Source organism: Echinops telfairi, unplaced genomic scaffold (assembly GCF_000313985.2).
Source record: "Echinops telfairi isolate 266 unplaced genomic scaffold, ASM31398v2 ScPeMD7_7458;HRSCAF=8496, whole genome shotgun sequence".
Taxonomy (NCBI): domain Eukaryota; kingdom Metazoa; phylum Chordata; class Mammalia; order Afrosoricida; family Tenrecidae; genus Echinops; species Echinops telfairi.
This window is the reverse complement of record NW_022111358.1, coordinates 4,435,380-4,455,240: the sequence shown is the minus strand read 5'-3', so window position 1 is coordinate 4,455,240 and position 19,861 is coordinate 4,435,380. Positions and strand designations below refer to the sequence as shown.

At 37.4% G+C, this 19,861-nt stretch overlaps 1 protein-coding gene across 1 annotated transcript in view; it reads right to left on the bottom strand.

Annotated features, from left to right (window-relative positions):
• Positions 1-2,494: 2,494 nt before the first annotated feature.
• The window catches only part of NUFIP2 (nuclear FMR1 interacting protein 2), a 19,261-nt gene continuing 1,894 nt past the window's right edge, over positions 2,495-19,861 (bottom strand). The window contains exons 2-5 of the mRNA XM_045299971.1: positions 19,066-19,202; positions 15,663-17,366; positions 5,154-5,186; positions 2,495-3,251 (exon numbers count right to left, since the gene is read on the bottom strand). Coding sequence (XP_045155906.1) covers positions 3,199-3,251; positions 5,154-5,186; positions 15,663-17,366; positions 19,066-19,202 — 1,927 coding nt within the window. The 3' untranslated portion in view covers positions 2,495-3,198. The remainder of the gene's footprint in view (positions 3,252-5,153; positions 5,187-15,662; positions 17,367-19,065; positions 19,203-19,861) is intronic.

Sequence of the window (19,861 nt, the reverse complement as noted above, 5' to 3'; positions counted from 1 at the left end):
CAAATTCATTCTCTGAATACTAATGTCTTACACACATTCATTTACTTCCTAAATTCTACTACCTCCTCTCTCTCTCTCTCTCTCTCACACACACACACAAACACACACACACACCCCTTTTCAGTCCTTATAATGGAGGGATGTTAAAATCCCCTCTAGACTGTATTTGGTTTATGCTACAGTACTAATACTCTGAGTTGAAGGAAAATTCTTTATACCCAACAATAACACATTGTTATTTAAATGTGATAAATTAATCACAGCTGAAGTTTGTTTAGAAGCTTACACAAAAATAATCAGGAAACAGATCAATTCTTAAGATTTTTTCTTTTTTTTTTTTAATAAGTGCTCTGTCAGGAATTGTGTGAGGACCTAGGAGAAAGATTTCGACAAATAGGGAGTTAAGTGTTACAAAACAGCACAGCGGAGATTTATCCCAAAGTCCTGCTTATACCTAGGCAATTAAGTCCATTAACCCAATGGCCCCCAATACTGACAATTGATGATTGGGCACAAGGATCCCCAGAAGGCTAAAAGAGATCATTCTAACTATATACCTCTAACCATATAATTCAAGAAATGTCAGTGGAAAAATTATGTGACATGTTGCATTGTTTCATTTAGAAGCAGACTCCCAAAAACCTTTGGACCAAAACAAAAGTCAATTTGAGTTCTCTGACTATGGAAGCCTGCAGGATATGAAAAGCAGTAGGAAAGCCATGGCTGCCTACTGGTGTTTGTTTAAATGTTGCTTCTAAAAAGTCCAATTCAGATGGGAGCTTTTCTTTTTTACCCTTCCTTTTAAACAGGTATATTCCTTTAACCTCTGTATGTCGCAAACCACAAAGCTGCCATTTCCTGTGAGTTGTGAGCCAGATGAGCTTTAAATTCCAGGCAAGCAAAATGTTGTCAAAAAACAAGGAAACAAAATCTGGCCCTAAGGCGACAAGTGGTTTACACAAGGCAACTGAACACACAGAAGAACTTTTAAACCTATAAAACAAACTGGAGCTTTTCCCCTTTTAATTAATTTAACTAAAAAACAAAACCAACCCTTCAGTATGTTGCATTTTCCAGTTTGTCAATGCTTTAAAGCTCAAGGATGACTGCCTATGCTTTCAATTGTACATGGGCCTAAAGCATCCTAGTTTTGGACAAGCAGGCAGGAGGATTCAACAAAACTCAAATAGGAACAAGTCAGACTAAATGTAGGGGACATCTGTAAACATATTATACATTTAAAAAATTACATTATCAGTAAAAGTAATACAGTTTACAGGTGAAATGAAACTATCTGGAACTGGCCTACCACAAGTTTCTGAACCTGGACTGATACAATAAGTTATATATATCATGTATAAAAAGTTGTTTACATCAAGTGGAATTGGCAATCCATGCTTATACTTTAAAAATCCAAGCAGGGCTGAAATCCAGACTAAAAAGATATTTTCTCTATCCTATGTGGAGCTTTCATAAAGCACTCCTTAGCCTCAAAATAACAAGAAAATCCACTCATACTAGTCTCTCAAAACAGAACATTTTTCAACAGACTCATAGAGCAAAAGCAATTACTCTCTCACACAAATGTCCCAGGGAATCCAGTCTTTTGTAGATTATATCCTCATAAAAAATGCCCTGCTATCTTAATCTGTATTTGACATACATGGATATGCTAGTGTGTGTGTGTGTGTGTGTGAGAGAGAGAGAGAGAGAGAGAGAGAGAGAGAAATGTAATGCTGTCAGGCCAGAGAACTTGTTTTTATGCTACTAAAAATACCCAATCTTAAATTGGACCCTTAAGTTTCGGCACACACACCAAAATGTATGTTAGCAATGCTATCCACAAACTGCAGCGCAACAGAATGGCAATGTGGTGAGACAGGGCTTTGCTCTTCACTGCCCACAAGAAAAATTTCCAATTTCACATTATTTTTCTTTAAAAATACAAAACAAAAACAAAAAAACCGATCTTGCTCTAGTAATAAAATATATTTATTAAGATATAATTAGAAGCTAAAAAGCTCAGAAGTATATAGTTTGCATGAAACACCTTGCTAGGCAACGTTTGTTACCTCCTCACTGGCTAAAAACATGCAAAGTTTTCATTTTCACAGGTTTTTTTTCCTTCCTCTTTTAGATTTTTCTGACAAATTAAAAGGGAGAGAATTTACAGAAAGACACAAGTTTCTCTTCAGATGTTTGATCGGGGGGGAAAAAACTGCACATTTAGTGTTACAGAGAGCAAGTCTGGAGCACCTACAATGGAAAAGCAGAGTGTGTGTTTTGCTCCCAGTTATACAGTTACATTAAAATATGGGAACGGGTATTTTTTTCCCTATTAAATAATCAGGCCAATTGTCTGTTCTGCAATTTTTTCATCAGGGGCCATTCGTGGATTCTTCAATTGTAAAAATCCAATGCGAAACCAAAGCCGAGTGACTGTGGACCACCAATGACTCCAGAATTGTAGAACTTTAGTGCCCACCCCCACCCCCACCCTACAAACAGTAAAGTAAAAAGAAGGAAAAATATCTCCCCAACACTCCAGAGGATGAGCTTAACTCCTGGCAAGACATGCAAATCTTATTCACTAAAAAAAAAAAAAGAGAGAAAACAAAAACAAAAAAACCCCTGCAAACTTCAAGGCATTTATCTATCCAGCATTCTTGCAGGGATCATCCAAGTGAAACTGAAAGATCCAGGGAGGAGTGGGGGCAAGGTTGAATCATTCTGGGTTCCCCATGATTAGTGTATCACTTTAGTCACAGAACAAGATACAGAGATCTTTTAAGTGGATTTGCCTTTCCAGTGGGTCATTTGTTGCCCAAGTTGATGACAGCAGAATTTTAGAACCACACTTGTCAAGTCTGTATTCATTAATCACTTGCATTCACTCTTAAAAACAAAATCTAACAAAAGGGGGAGGGGAAAAAAACTATTCAGTACCGGAGATTAAATAACCATACGCAGTCTCTTGAAATAATTTTTGATTCCTTAAGAAGTCTAATTACTTTCAGTTGCCTTTTTTTAAATAACTATATATATTTATATATATATTTGTATATATTATCCTGTGATTCTACTTATGGTTCCTCTGCTGCGTTGAAGATCTAGGAGCATAGAAGCCTCGCGTCCCCTGTGAACGGTGGCTCCAATGCTGCAGAAAGGTTACGAATTGGCAGTCTGGTCCTGCTACCTTCATTGATCTGGACTATCCATGGCTTCATTGTAAGTGATTATCCTTTTGGGATCTGGAAAGGTTAAAAAAAATAATGAACATAGTAAGACCTGGCTCTCAAAATGCCTGGCTCAAATAACAGTAAGTATTTAAACTGGCCCATATTAAGAGCCATATGCTCTTAGCATTAATGAGAGCCATTCTTTTTTCCCTTTGGTTGAGATACATTTTCAACTCAGAAGTAGGCAAGCGTTCCAACAGATTCCCAGAAGCAGGGTCCTCGAGACCAAGAAAGGCTACATCACCTAAAGATGGCTGAGTCACTAGGGCTTCCAATATGGTTTATTCTGATTTCTTTGAACTAAGAAATAATAATTTAATACCAAGACACTTGAACATACTTTTCTTTGGTTCTCAGCAAAATGAAGCCAACATTTTCTTTCAATTAGCAATTATTTACAGCAAAGAACTGTACTGGTAAAATCTAGCAGCAAAAACTTTATGGCCAAGAAGTTGTTTTGGCAGACTCCAATTTCAGTGCTTTCAAAACTGCATTCTTCCCAATTCCCCACAGCACCACCAGCTTGATTTTTAGCAACAGCAAGAGTCTATGGATGTTTTAGGTTATAAACGTGAAACTGTCACATGTCTGAGCAAAGATCCCTGGTACTATTCCCAACTGCCCCACCCCTCTTTAAAATATTTTTTATTATGAATTAGGTAGGGGCTTACATTTCAGTCCATTCAATTTGTATTATACAATTTAAGTAACTTATTAAACTCCCAACAGCTTGCCCTAAATGCCACCCCCATCTAAATGTTGGTGTATTTAATTTTTAAAATCTGTAATGTCAAGTACTTCATTATATAATCAAAGTAGAAAAGGTGCTTTTGTTTTCATCCAAGAATAGAAATGAACTTTTTTTCCAAATGTCTTTATAAACACCAAGTTCTATCTACCTGTCTTATTCCTTTCTCTTCTGGAAAGGCAATGGTTTTCATACAGTTTCTATCATAAAGACTATCACAGCTACATTTGCTTTAATAAAAGATACCTAATGGAAAAATTGCAGAAAAAAGATGAGGCTTTCTAACTCCCATAAAGATTTATACTCTTGGACACTCACAAGGGCAAGTTCTATCCTGTTCTATAAGGATTGTTGCGAATCAGTGACAACTCAATGGCTGTGAGTTTTTGGTCATTGAAAACTGTAAAGGCCTAAAGATAATAATGAAAAACTCTCAGAGCTCACTTCATACTAAGAATCGATCTAACTTAGTCTAGGAAATGGAGTATCATTTCTGGGCCTAAGGGCCACCAATAGTCAATCTGTAATGAAGGTAAGTGCTCAGTCCTAGTAGTTAATAGTCATTATACAGTAAAACCAGGTAGGTCTACTTTTGCAAGATGTATTTTCCAGTCTACCATCTGTGCTTGAATAAAGTTCTCAAACACAGAAAGCAACCCAGCTTGCTAATTATCTTCAGGTCATAGCTGTTAAGACAAAAAAGGTAATTTTGGGGGGGCCTTATTTTCCTAAACTTTAGAATAAAACATTAATTCTAAAGTCCTTTCAAGTTATGAAATTCTGAGAATTCCAACATTTATGAAATTAACTTATACTAACTAGCTAAATGGATGGTACATAGTTGTTACAGGCATCTAAAAACCTAAATCTATTATTCGAGTTTCCCAAAATAGATCTACCACTTTATTTCAGGCATCCCATAATCACAATATACTTAGAAAGGGATATATTTAACAAAACTAACCCATGGTAATTTTTAAAACCTTGCAAATAAATAAAAATATGGATCTGCCTGCTAGTTTCCCAAAAGGTAAGGGAGGCTAATTTGTTATTTTTATTTCTAACTCTCTTAAGGTAACTAGCACTCTTTGACTGTAGTTGAAAATAAAACAGTCTGTTGTTACTGATTGGTATTCTTACACTCCAGTTAACACAACCGTTCTTACCTTGCTTCTGCAAATTCCAAATAGATTCCATTTCTGCAAAAAGAAAAAACAAAAAAGGTCATCTTCACATAAGTTTCCAAGTTTGAAGTCATGCTCTTCGCTTTAAACCTACTTAAAGTCTAAACTGGTTGTTGCTGAGCTGACAGCAGTTATGAGAAACTTAGACAAAACTCCCTGTAATTCTTACAATTAACAGCCAGATTGTTTTTAAGTGTTTACAAAAGGCCATATTATTATCTGAAATGAAATTGCCACAATAATTTCTCTGCAAATAGCAAAGATATGCAGAAGCAAACCATAGATAAAAACAGTTATCTCTTACAACAGCTCACCATTATTTTAGAACATTATTTAGGAGCAACAAAGACCTCTTCAATTGTTTAATTGAATGAAGCACTCATTTGCTTAAACTCTGCTTAGAATGACTCATTACAATTTTACTTGACTCTTGGCAAATGGCTGTTGTTAAACAAACTACCCCCCTTTTGTATTTTAGCCAGTATAGGTCCAGCTGTCAGTTTGTACTCATTTATTAGTGATACATAACCCTCATTTGCTCCCATTTCACTTAAGAGACTTGAATGTCTACAGTCTTTGTATTCACTTACTCTTCTTGAGTAATATGCATATCACCAAACCGTTAGAGCGAACACACGGTGATAAGAACAAAGTTACACAGGAGACATATGAAACCTTGATGAGTAAGACAAAAATGACTACCATATGCCAAAACTAGACCTGGAAAGGAAATACTCTTCTGCTGTAAGAACGTGTTTTTGAACTGTATCACAAACACAGGATGCTGCAACTATAAAACCATCATTTTGAAAGGACAAAAAGATCATCATGACTATTGTTGCTGTGTATGGAGGGTAAGGAGGACAAAGTAGTAGTAGAATCATTCCCACAATTCCCCCCTTCTCTCCCAAATCAAACACCCTTCTAAGAAATTACTACAAAGATGTTTGAAAACTACTAAGAATCCAATGTTTGGATCAATAGGTTACTTATTCAAAGCTGTCACTACCTAGATAACCCTCATGGAATCACTGTTTTATCAATACAATTAATATGAAAATCTTTAAGTTGTACCACTCACCTCCCTTGAAAGGACCAAACTGACAAATCCTCAAATTCTACACCATTTTCCCCACCAAAGGCATTCAGATAACTAGCTCTTAAAATACAATCGACTTTCATTTACTGAAATACTGACTACCCCTTACACACTTTAGGGGCCGCCTTCTAGGTTCCAATTGTACTTTATAGAATTTCCTGCGGATCTTTACATGTATATCAGACTTTTCCTTCTTAAATAATAAACATTCTCTTCATTTACTTGTCCATCACTGCTTTACAGTTTAGTTCAAGTCAAAAATTAAGCCATTAAAATCAAATTCTACAGAATTCAGCAAGTCTAATGTACATGATAGTGGTGCCATAATACCTAAATTAAAAGTTTGCTTTTTCCTAACCCAGATTTTGATGATTACTAGCTATCCCAACATACTCTGATTTCCACGGTAGCCTTTCCTGATATTTTGCAAAGAGATCTTTCAGCAATTTCTTCCCACATTTAATTGGTTCAGTGGGACTACTGTTGTCCCGTGCCACTGAATCAGTAGTAACAGCTCAGTGTGACCCCACCTCTTAGGGTTTCTGAAATCTTTACAGGAGTAGTCTCATCTTTCTTCCAGCACGGCTGCTGGGTTTCAAGTGTGAGCAGCCCCACAGGACCCAACAGGAAGGAGCAAAACGGCCCCATCATGTTTCCTAAGCGTAAGTCTTCACAGGAGCAGATTACTCACTTAGCCAATGTGTCACATTAAGGCTCTTTATACTCAAAGACAAATAGAGCACATTTCAATTAAATCTGACTATGGTCGTTAGAGACCACCAGGTTTTTGGTAGATGCTGAACAAATTGCCAAATACATCAATTTTAATTCTATATGATCCAATTTGGAGCAATACTAAATCAAAATGAATTGTCTGGGCAACTTCTAACTATATACAGTGGTTTCCAAAATAGACACCTGGAAACGCAAATTTTCTTTTTCACTCTATTTATTCTATCAAGTTCGACTTATAAAGCTAAAAAGAACAGGTTTAAGTTGCTTAGAATTAAGCTGCTACACTGCAATAGAAGACTCTCCTCACCTCATTGTTATGAAGTCGATGCCAACTCATAGCAATCCTATAAAACGGGAGAACTGCCCCTATGAGTTTTTGAGACTATACAGGAGTAGAAAGCTCCATTTTTCTCTCGAGGAGCTGCTGGTGGTTTTGAATTGTGGACCTTAGGAATCGCAGCCTAATGCATAACCACTATGCCACGAAAGCTTGTGCAATAGAAGAGTTTCTGCTTTTATAGCAAGTATTACCATATATACTTGTGTATAAGCTGAGTTTTCCAGCATTTTAATGCCGTTTTTGTGGTAAAATTAGGTGCCTTGGCTGATATTCAGGTCGGCTTATACTTGAGTATATATGGTATGTCTTTCACTGCAAGAATGTAAACTAACTAGTTAAATCTGAGGGTTAAATGTTAGCTTCTATAAATTCATTCCAGGTTGCTTTTCAGACTAATACCACTGCAAAGTCAGTATTACTCAAAAGTCAAAGCAAACTTAAAACGAGCAATCAAGCAGTCAGTAAGGATGCTAAATTGGCCTATCTTTGGAGAAAACAGTCCTTATACCAGATTATAAATCATTATGCCAGAATAAAAATTACATCCATTTCTGTATGCCCTGTATTATTGGGGGATGGGACGACAAATGGCTTCCCAAATCTACAAAATCCAACCAGGATGGAAACAAAAATGTTTATCCTCACTGCTGCGTTTACGAGCACACACTAATATTAGATAGCAGTTGCGATTCCATCACAGGCAATCATGAAACAATTGCAATAAAATGCAGTCAATACGAAATTACTTAAGCATTGTAGTTGAAAGAAATCTTAACGTTTGGATCTTTCTGTGACTAATATGCAAATTGTATACCTATTTCCAGTATTTATGAATTAATCATATCTTAAGGTGTACTAAACATTTTATATAAGTTCCTTCATGCCTTTTCTCAATCTTAAAATAGTTTCTTAACGTTTATTTTTCTTATAGGTAATACATTTACATGGTTGCAATTACAGAGAAAACCCTATTTCTCTTTAGACTACCAAGTGTCTTCTAACTCATCTTCCACAGACAAATGGGCTTCCAAGTCAATCTACAAGTTGCTGCCAAATTAATCTCTCTGCAACACAGCTCAAGTCAACTGATAGTACTTAACTGCCACAGAGTCAATGTCGACTCACAAAGCAACTCTTTAGGACAGGTATTCACTACCACTGTGGATTTCTGAGACTCATAACTATGCAAGTAGCACACTTCATATTTCTTCTGTAGAGCCACTGGTAGTTTCAAACAGATGACCTTGTGACTAACAGCTCAATGTATAACCACTATGCCACCAGGACTCCAAGCTCCTTAAGTTCATAGTAATTGGGAACAAATTAAAAACCTCTAATTTTGTTTATATATGTAAACAAATCATCCCTATCAAAACCAAGGTTTAAAAGCTGCATCGTTCATGACAGAAGAGTGATTGCTATGATGCTGAAAGCCAAGCCACCTGTATTTCATGTACTACCGTGACAACACATGGTGAACAGGTTTCAGCATAACTTTTAGACCAAAAACTAGCAACTAAAAACCCTATAGATCACAAAAGAATATATTGTCTGGTATAGTGCTGAAAGATGAGCCCTTAGGCTAGAAAGCATTCAAAATACAGTGGCTCCAACAATGAACTTGAAGAGACCAATAATTCCAAGGATGGCATAAGATCAAGCAATATTTCAGTTGGTAACAACTAACAGATATGTAGAAGACGGGTTTGATTCCTAGCCAATGACCCCCCTCTGCATAATCACCACTTTCATCCCATCAGTGCAGGTCTACAGTGCTACACAGATGCCGACCAGGTTTCAGGGGAGCTTCCAGAAAAAGCTGGACTAAGAAAGGCCTGTCTCTGAAATTCACGTAAATGAAAACGCTTGTTATCACAATGACCCAAGTGACCACCACAGCATAGGAACAGGCCCTCTGCCTACCTTCATACCCCCTTTGAAAGTCTCTCCTGCCTCCACTGAAATCTAATTATTTGTAACCTAGGACATTTGAACCTCCCTTTATACTATATATTGTTTTCTCCTCTAGTCCATAAACTCCTTGAAGGCAAAGGACACACTGTCAAGTCTTCTGCATTGCCAGAAACTAGCAAAGTCATTTTTGCCTATAAGTAATTCATGGTATTTTATACCTTGTTTCTACTGTAATTACACTAAAACTTCTGATATAGTAGATCCTTAACATTTTATTCATCCAAGGACCGCTTTCATGACAGTTTACCCTAACTATTAAGTACTAAGTTGTACATTGTTAATTCACCTCCCCTGCTTCTCTATATGCCAAGTCATATTTACTACATCACATTATTTTAAGGCTTTCCCAATACTACTGGCAATTTGTCTAATATTACATCGCTATCCTTTAATGTAGTATTAATTTAAAAAAATTCAGTCATTTGTCATTGAAATGCTCTACCTGGAACTTGTTTTTTTATAAACCTCCTACCCAAACTGACTCGATTCTATAACAATTCCTGATCAAATGCAGGGGAAGTATGGGAAAGCAGACTTTCTGGAGCCATTGAGGTTATATGAACTCTCCAGAAACTCACCTGACATAATCTTAAAATTTTAAACCAAGAACATCCCCTTAATGTTTTCTTTAAACCATACAAAGGTTTAGCTTTAGTAGTAAAGATACTTTGAGAACTGAGTTCTTTTAAAGAACTTCCTACAGGGGATCAAGTTTACAACCAAACCCAATTCATTGCCATTGAGTTGATGCCAACTTATAGTGACCATAGGTAGATCTGGGTAGAACTGCCCCCGTGAGTTTCTGATACTATTAAGTCTCCAAAGGAGGGGTGGATGGTTTCAAACTGTTGACCTTTAGGACTCACAGCCCAATGCATAACCGCTACAACTCCAAAAGCAATGATAGGAAGCTTAACAGGCAATAATACATTGTTAGCAGGGAGGACCAATATGGAAGTGGGTGGGATGTGAAGAACCTAAGCAACGCCACTGTTGAAATTATTGAATAGGTATATGTTTCATTGTGTATTTTTCAACGAAATAAAGTATTAAAACCTAAAAACTCCAAACAAACCAAAGAACCAAAGGCTTATGTTCAGCAAATGTTTTGAGAATGATGAGGGTAACGAAATATACAGATGTACTTTATACAATTGATGTATGTATGGATTGTGAAGAGTTGTATGAGGGCCCAGTAAAATGTGGAGTCAGTAATAGAATTCAGGTAAATGGAAAGGGACTTGCCTCTCATCACAATAGTAGTGTGTAATCATATTCCTCTAGATAGCACTGGTAACGGTTAACAGTACTATTTCTTAACATGTGCTTACTAAGCACTGTAGAATTGGTTCCAGTGGAAAGAAAACCTGTGCACAACAGAAGGGAACATGGCCCAGTGCTGTGCCGCCTTCACAACGGTTCTTATGTCTGAGCCCACTGTTGCAGCTACCGTGTCAGGGCATCTCTAGGATCCTCCTCCTAACACAGTATGCATCAAAACTTAAAACCCAGAAACCAGAATTCCCAATCCTATTAATATCCTCCTGTATCTTTTCACATCCTCAATTTTACTGGGCAGCTAGAATCATGCAGATTGTAAAAATATGTAGTACATCTAAAGTGATTACTACTTAATCTAAAATCGCACCAGCCTTCTAATTATCTCCAAATGTATTTAAAATCCTTTGGGGATCTATTTACTAAAATTTGTAACCCCCAAATTAATGCTGGCATTAGTTTCACATTCATTTGCAGTGTGGTAAAAAAATGGGTGTCACCTGTTATGTATGTTACACCCTGAAATGACTGCCTGGTTTCAGTTTCTCATATTATAAACAAATGTCCTTTTCACGATGTGCATACTGACACATCCCCTCATTTTGTTGCTGACTTTGCAGTTCTAACTAGACCAAGCACCATGCTAAAGTGCAATATGGTGCGTTTGAGTGTACAAAGGCTATGAAATGACTTCTAGTATTGGTAATCTGATGTCAACAAATCAGCAATATGTATTACATAGCATTTGTAACAGAAAAGCATTTTAAAAAAGTATTATCTATTAATCACTTAATGATCCTAACCCTGTACTTCCTCATAGGAAGAATGATTTAGCACATACTTCACTTATTTACATGGTTAGGTTCCTAAGACCAAGTTACATGAAAACCTGCAATAATGCAAAAATGGAGATGATCAGATCACACATTAAAAACTCACAGCCAGCAAGTCTATTCCAACCCATAGTGACCTTATAGACCAGGGTAGTGTAACAGTCCCTGTGGGTTTCAAGTGACCTTATAGACCAGGGTAGTGTAACAGTCCCTGTGGGTTTCAAAGGCCGTAACTCCACAAAGAAGTTGAAAGCTGCCTCCTCCTCCAGCAGAGCAGTCCAACTCATAACCACCATGCCGCCGGGCTCCTCACATCCTTCTCTAACACCAGCTGATTCACAGCAACCCCAGACTACAGACCTGCCCTATGGGGAGACTGTCAGGCCATTCTATAAGGGCTTAATCACTGACAATCATGGCCCAGCCAAGAGGACACTTAACCCTAACAGCCAGGACTCCTCTTGCCTTAGTACCTTGGCACTTATTACTAGCAGATGTGCACTGTCATGTTGTTGTAAGTGTGAAATGCCAGATTGAGATGGTTGGTAAGTGACAAGTAGGTGAAGTTGCTAATTCAATGTTCACTGTGACTTTATAAAACAGTAACTACCACAAATCATAAGCATCAACTATACAGAGCAGGCTTCAATGGAATAACTATTTTGCAGTGAACTTTTTGAAGCCCTTCAGTATTTACAAAGAGGTATACATATAACTTCCAATTCTAAGCCTAATTGTAATCCATTAAAAATTACAACTGAAACTTTAAAAGACTACAAAAATTGTAAGGTTATATATGCACTCATGTTTATGTAGATGTACTGGTGGCACCAAGGGTTAAGCACTGGACATTCAAAGGTTGGTAATTTGATTTGATTATATATCAAAACAGGTAAGTATTCATATGCTAGCCCAAGGTTAGTGGTTGGAACCCTCTAATTGGCTCCATGGGATGGATTTGGCAATCCAATTAGTCAAGAAAATCCTAGGGGGTCACCCTACACTGCCACATGAGTCACCATGAATGGAAATCAACCTGATAGTTCCCAACAATATGTATACATGCATATTCATAATCACATATATATTTGTGTATATAAAGTACGCAGTATAAAGTACGATATATAAAGACAACCAAACAACTCATGGGCTTGGTTTTCTGAGTATTTAGGACATAGTACAATTTGGTCAGTAGGCAAAGGATAGTTCATAGAGTTTATGTTCTACATCCTTGAGTTTGGTGAGTATTGACTAGGGTCTTAAAAGTTCATAGCCATCTAAGATTTAATTAAACCAGGACTCAGAAGCTAGTCTACACAAAATGGCTTAACTACTCTAAGATCAAAAGAACCAGATGGGGCCTAGCTGCCACTCACTCCCGCCCACCAGCCATTCTGGCCAGCACCACAATAGATGGACATTGCTAGAATGAGAGAAAAATGAGGAAGAGAATGCAAATTCTTAAAAAGTATAAAACTCACGGAGACTAGAGGACTCCCCTAAGACTACTACCCGCAAGATACACTTTAAAACAGGGTGGGGCGTGCCCAGCATATGGGTCACACGAGGCCGGAAAAATCATGAGTATCAGCTCACATGACTCCGCAACAAACAAAAGGAGTTCCAGACATCACATTAGGGGTGAGTAATGAAATGTATGACCAAATATAGCAGGCTAATTTTTATGTTGATAATTTTGTATGCCAAATGATGTTATCATATCCAACTGGCCCTTAACATAAAAAGGTTCCCCCATCCCTGCTTTAAACCTTGAATCAAAACTATTGCCCTATGGGTCACCTTTTAGCTAAATAGAGTGAGTCATAAAATAAACACCTGAGTACTGTGGTTCCTTTGAAAAATCATCGATGAGACCAGTCAACAATTTATTACCCTACAGCAAAGATGAAAAGGGGCAGAAAAACTAGGTTACTGGTACGACCAGAACAGAAATGAGAATGTGGACACGATGTGAAAAGTAACCAATGTCACTGAACAAACTATATAGAAGTTGTTAAGTGGAAAACTAATGTGCAACATAAACTTTCATGAAACAAAGGCATCAAATGAACTTAGAGAATAAAATCGTTCTTAATTTCAATAAACCAAACTTATTTTACCTCTTTTATGATTTAAGAAAGCATACATACATATATATATATATATATAAATTTTTTTTTTTAAAAGCCTTCACATATGACATAAAACCTTCCAAAAGTTGTGATTCAAAATAAATCCAAGGGAAAAAATTGAGTGCCCTAATGGACAAATCTACACTTGACTGAAATTCAAATGGGTTGTCACTTAGGAATCTAATTGAATGGAAAATTCCTTATTGTTCTGGGGAGGAAAGATCAATACTAACTCAATCTCAATAATGTCCAATCATAAAACTCAAACTAATGCACAATAAACTAAAAAAAAAAATCTTTCCTGCAAGAAAATGAAGCAGAACTGCATTTATGAAACAGCATTTATCTAAACACCACTATTTCATAACCCATCTATTGGGGAAATGTATCAAGAAGTAAAACAGAGGGAACATGTCCACATTTTAAAAGGTCTGAAAAATTCTGCACAATAAACATCCAATGCACAATTCAATAACCTATCCAATTTTACTCAGAGTTAAGAACATAACACAAGCAGATAACCTCAGGTTCACATGATGAGCACCAAGATATTTTGGTAACAGATTTTACTAGTAATGGTCTCTCTGCAAGGAACATGGCAGAGAAAATGGCACCAAAATCATCCAACTCTCTGGCAGAATTTGCCTCAGATATAACTGCAGTTTTCTTTTTGCCCTAACTGTCCTGAAAACAGGAGCCTTGGTGGTGTAGCGGGTTCAAGTTGGGCTGCTAAGCACCGGCCAACAGTTCCACATCAACAGCAGCTCAGCAGTTAGACAAGGCTTTCTACTCCTGTAGTTATTAGCCCAGAGGCTGTTTCAACCTGCCGGCAGCGATGCTATGAGTCAGAATCAATTTCATGGCACTGAAAGCATGCTGTTCCTGGCTAACTCTAATTCATCCTTTCTTCCTAGAAGCAAAGCAAAACAAGACCACAAATCTTATTTGCCAGTTTCCTACCCTTGAACTCCCAGAAGATAATTCTACCACCACTTACTTCCATCCTTTTAAAGAAAAATACGAAGTAGAAAGACATTTTTGGAAATGTTGATGGCAACACATGCACAAGTGTGTTTAATACTGCTGAATGATGATTGTTGAGATTTGTAAGAGCCCCCCAATAAAATGCTTTAAAAAAAATGAAAGATATTTTACTGTCTTCTAGTTTAGAGTTAAGGAAGGTACGCAGATTAGATAACTTGCTTAAAAATTACATGATTAAGGTACAGCTTTTTTTATTCAGAGGCAGTGATTCTTTCAAAAAGACCATTGAAATTACCTCATCCATACAACCAGATACCCTCCCCCTTTCTCTGCAGTCCCATGGAAGTCAGTCTAAAAAGAGCCACGATTAAAATGTGGAAGATGAAAGTGGAAGGGGATACAAGAGCACTAAAAACTACTGTTCCCTTCCTTTAAGCACTAAGTAAATATCATTAATTAAACCTCTTAATTTGCTCTATGGATTTGAATTACAATTATGCTCCGGCAAGCTTGATACAAACAATATTCTAAGAAAGTTTTGAACATGGAAATTTTTAGATTGTTTCTCTATTAACACAGGCTTTGGTGCTGTAAAAAATATTTTCACAAACCTAGTATCTTAGGAGAAGAATCCTGGTAGCACTGTTGGTTAAGCATTGGGCTGCGAGCCAAAAGATGGGCAAGTTCAAAACCACCAGTAGAAGAAACAGGCTACTTGCTCCCTTAAAGATTCACGGCCTCAGAAATCCTATATAGTTCACTTGAGTCAGATTCAACTCGACAGTATGTTTTGGTCTCTAAGATGCTAACTGTGCCACTACTGTAGTCTATCTACTTCCTAGTTAACATTCAGCACTCATGATTCCTTTTGCTAAGAGAAAATACTCCTTTTGGACCTCTCAAGTATAGCTCCTACTCACTTTAAGCAAATTAGACATTAATGATTCTAAGCATACAGTAAAAGCAAAAGAGGGAAAACTTATTAGAAGAAACTTAAATTAACAGCACTTTCACTTCAGCTCTCAAATTATTAATAGTCAGTAATGTCTTCAGTTCACCTCAAATACAGACAATTAAAAGTGGCCAGTAAGAATTTTTGTATAGAAAACAAGTTACCTTTAGTGTGATATACAATAGCAGCCCTCAGGTCAAAAGAACCCCAGCTATCATTCCTTTCTAGGCCTCTCTGGTATTTCTGTTCTTTGGCCGAGCCTAACAAGGTGTTCGTGGGAGAGGCCAAAGGATTTTGATTTTCTACCTCGTAGTCCTTTGAGAGAAACACTAAAGCACCTTGACTACTGGCGTCTGCTTTGTGCAGGTCACCTATATGACTGGGTTCCAAGGATAAGGCTCCACTCTCACTGGCAGTCCCGGATTTCAGAATGTTACCCAGCATGTGAGGACTAGTCCGTTTTTCCAAGTCATAAGCCTTGGGAAACACAGGATGTTCAGTTCCTGAGGGGATCATGTCGGCACCCTGTGAAACCGAAGTAGCGGGATCTTCCCCTTGAAACGTCACCTCCATTACTTTATGATCTGATGGCTTCCTGCTAGCAGTCTCCGGGCCAGCACTGGGCTCATTTATAAATGACAAGCCCCACTGGTTCTGGAAGATGTCCCCCAGGTTTTGCTGATCTGTTTGAGAGGGCAGATCCACTGGTGCTGTGCTCAACAGCACAGTTTGCATATTTGAAGGGTAGATGAAAAGGCTAGACTTAATTTGTTCAACAGCTGCTGAAGTGAAACTCATGTCCTGGAGAACGGAATCCGTTCCAGAAGAGATGGGTGTATTAGCAGTAGTCGTCAGCAGTGGCTGGCCCCCCGGAGAACACACACTAGCATCAGTCCCTGCTAAAACAGGCCCATTAGAAAAGCTGGCAGAAGTAACAGATTTCAGCGCAGACATAGGGACCTGGGACAACCGACTTGAAGGCTGGGTCTGAGTTTCCCCAGTAGATGATGATGAAGATGAAGACGAGGAAGAATTCTGTACAGTTTTGTTGAGGTTTTCCTTAACTTTGCTTGCATAACTTATTTTAGGAACTATTTTAGCGCTGCTATTGTCCACTGGAAAAACTGGGGGTGGTTTAAATAGAGTCCACGAATCCTCTTTGGAGGCAACAGCTGAAGCATGCTTTCCTTTAGGTCGATCATCAAACTTTTTGCTGCTCACACCAGGTTTAACATCAGAGCTTTTCCGCAGCATGTCACCCACAGGTTTTCCTCGACTTGTTCCTCCAGGCCCACTTTCATACTTCCAAATGGGCTTAGAACCATCCACTCGATTTCCCTTTTGTTCATTATAATCAGGCTTGAAAGTTTCAAGTCCCTGTTTTAAGGTTGGGACACTGAGCTCTTGTTGCATTATTTTGTCCTGCACTAAATTAAGGTTTTCACAACCCTTGGCACTGTTGCGCCTAGCTTTCCTTTTCTTAGGAGTGGTGTATCCGCTCTCAGATCCACTACCATCATTATCTGCCCCTCTGCCAATATAACCATTAGTAATATAGCCAGAATTATTTGTTACAACACCATTTGGGATTGCTACAGTGTCCGTCTTGTCTACAGATTGATTCTCTCCAGATTTATTTTCATAACACTTTCCATTCTTTTTGTCCATACTGTTTTTCTGAATGAAATTCTTGGTTTTAATTCCTGCTCTCCCAAAGGTGCTGGCCTTCACAGTCTGCTTCACATTAGTGTCTATAACTTGCTGGTTGCCATTGAGGACCCTGGAAAAGGGGTTGATAGCTTCATCAGAACCCAGGTTCTTTGAAGATATTTCTCTTTCTCCAACATTACCATTTAGTTCACCATAGCCTAAGAAAATAAAAAGGCATTTATTAATGACATGTAACTTACAGTAGTTAGTAACACTTTTTGCTATTTGCTATGTGCACGACAATGCAAACAAGCTTTTAGCTGTTATTTCTCGATTTTAAGAGAAGACACGTGGTCAGCTCCATTTTATAGATTATGAAATGGGAGTATACCCTGACACTAACTTGCCCTAATCTTTACTGCTAAGCAAGGGACAGAACTGAGCAGACTCAACCCAAAATCTAAGGTTAGAGAGAACATGATCCTCTTAAGTTGTGTAACTTCCCATCAACCTTCATTCTCATAAGGCCATTGTAAAATTTCCTTTACAAGGGAAAGAGCTACCATTTTGGCAAAACCAAGTTAAACCAGGTGAAAATTCAGATGTCACTCCCAGGAAACTATAAATAGCTGATGGCATAGTAAAGCTTCTGATTCTGTCATCCTGCTTACAATTTAACTTTTAAAACTAAAGATAACTTTTAACACTGCATACCCAAATGAAGCAGCAAGAAAACATTTACTAACAAAACAAAATGAAAGATGCCTAAATTTAATAGCTGATATTCAGGTCTAATCAGCTCTTAGAGAGCAATGACTCCAGTTCAAGTAAAGACAACTCCTACTATTTTTTTCTCATTTGCTTACCAGGACAATAACGACTAGTTAACTTTCTAGAAAACTGTCATGAAAGCATTTGAGGTCATCATTAGGAATAGATATGCAATACAGACATTCAAATGAGCTTTTCTTGGAGAGTGGGAGAAACCAACTGAAACACATACTAAGAATTACTTGTTTTCATCACTTATCCTCTTAGGCCTAGGAAACCTAAAAAGCTTATATTTATGTATTCAAATCTCATGTTTTATGAAGTACAATGGTTAATTTAACCCTAAGTCACTCAAGGTGGAAATAAATGAGCAAAATATTCAAAATCACTTCACTCTTAAGACAGTGGCAAAATATTTACAATGGGGAAATATATTTGCAAGTTTTCTTTTAACTTCTGTGGGGTTACAGCTGGTAAAGGATGGGCTGCTAAAAGATATGCTAGTCAAAAACTGTATGATACAGAAAGATTACAACTTGGGATGTTTAATTACCAGCTCAACATTTCTTAATATAACTTTGCCTTTGTGCAACTTTGGACTAAAGAACTATGCGTACACACTAGCTAGCAGGTTAAGCAAAGTTCTGTATCCTTTGGATATTTGTACTAACTTTTCAGATCCCCAAAATAAAGGTGTTTGTTTAATTCTATAGCCAAACAAATGGGACAAAGTTGAGACTTTTAAGTGAACTGGAATAATTTTTTCTAAGGCTGCTGATGTTTAGTGGCTCAGATTTCAGGGCTCACGAGAGCAGCAGCTCATAAACCACTATATTTACACCTTTAAGTTTTAATACAAAACTGGATTACTAGTTTCTTGGATATGGCAGGAGAGGTTGTGGGGAAATGAAGAGCTAATAATGAGTACAAGGAGAGAAAAATATAAATAAAAATAGAAGAAAATGTCCTAAAATTGATTATGGTGATGATTATGCTCTTGATGCAACTGACCTACTGAATTGTATTACGTGCATTATAGATCAACAAAACTGTTAAACAACTCTCCATGCAGTCTTCTCAGTGTATAAAATCTTCCAGAGAAGTTTTTGTTTTATTATTGGATTGGACATTGAAATTACTCAACACATTTGGTCCTCTCTTGCTCCCTCTTCTGGATAAAGATAAACTGGCCCTCTTTATAGGTTTGAGTATAATAGGTCATGTAAAGCCACCTCAACACTTTAGATAACGTTTCAAAAGCTTTCTTCATAAAATAAGCATCACTGGTGTCAGAACAAGCACACCATAATCACGTCCCACCAGAAAACCTGCTTATAGCACATTGTTTATTTTCTCTAAAAATTGTTCCCAGTTTCCCATTGTATTCCTTCCAGGGTATGTATGACAGACTGTTGTGAGAGATACCAACTCGTCTGGATTAAGGCCCATTTCTACATGTAGAAACAGAGTTGTCACAAGTATAAGAACCTGATCCATAAACTACAATTTTTCAATTTTCAAAGTACTATTCCCTAATAAGGTAAGGCTTTCTCTCATCTGTAAAGTTAAAAAAAAGAGCTAAAATCTTTAAACTATACAAATCGTAGGGTTGAATAGTCAACACTTTCATGTGCCTCCCCACACCCACCCAGGGAAATCTGGGACTGCAATTTCAATCTCAAAAGTTACAGAAGTCTGCAACAGAACGCTTTTTCTCAAGTTTTCAGAAATTGCTTGTCTGTCAAATTTGACATGCTGGGTTTAATGAACAGTATCTTAACGTCCCCTTCCATTTCTAATTTAAAAAGAACTCTTAAAAAAAAAAAGTCTCCGTGCCCATTAACTTTTACACGTTCTCCTCCAATCTCTTCGAAAACGCCTTTCACCCTCACAGTGGAACATTTGTTCTGAAAAGAAGTTCTGGCCTCAATATTCCTTTCAA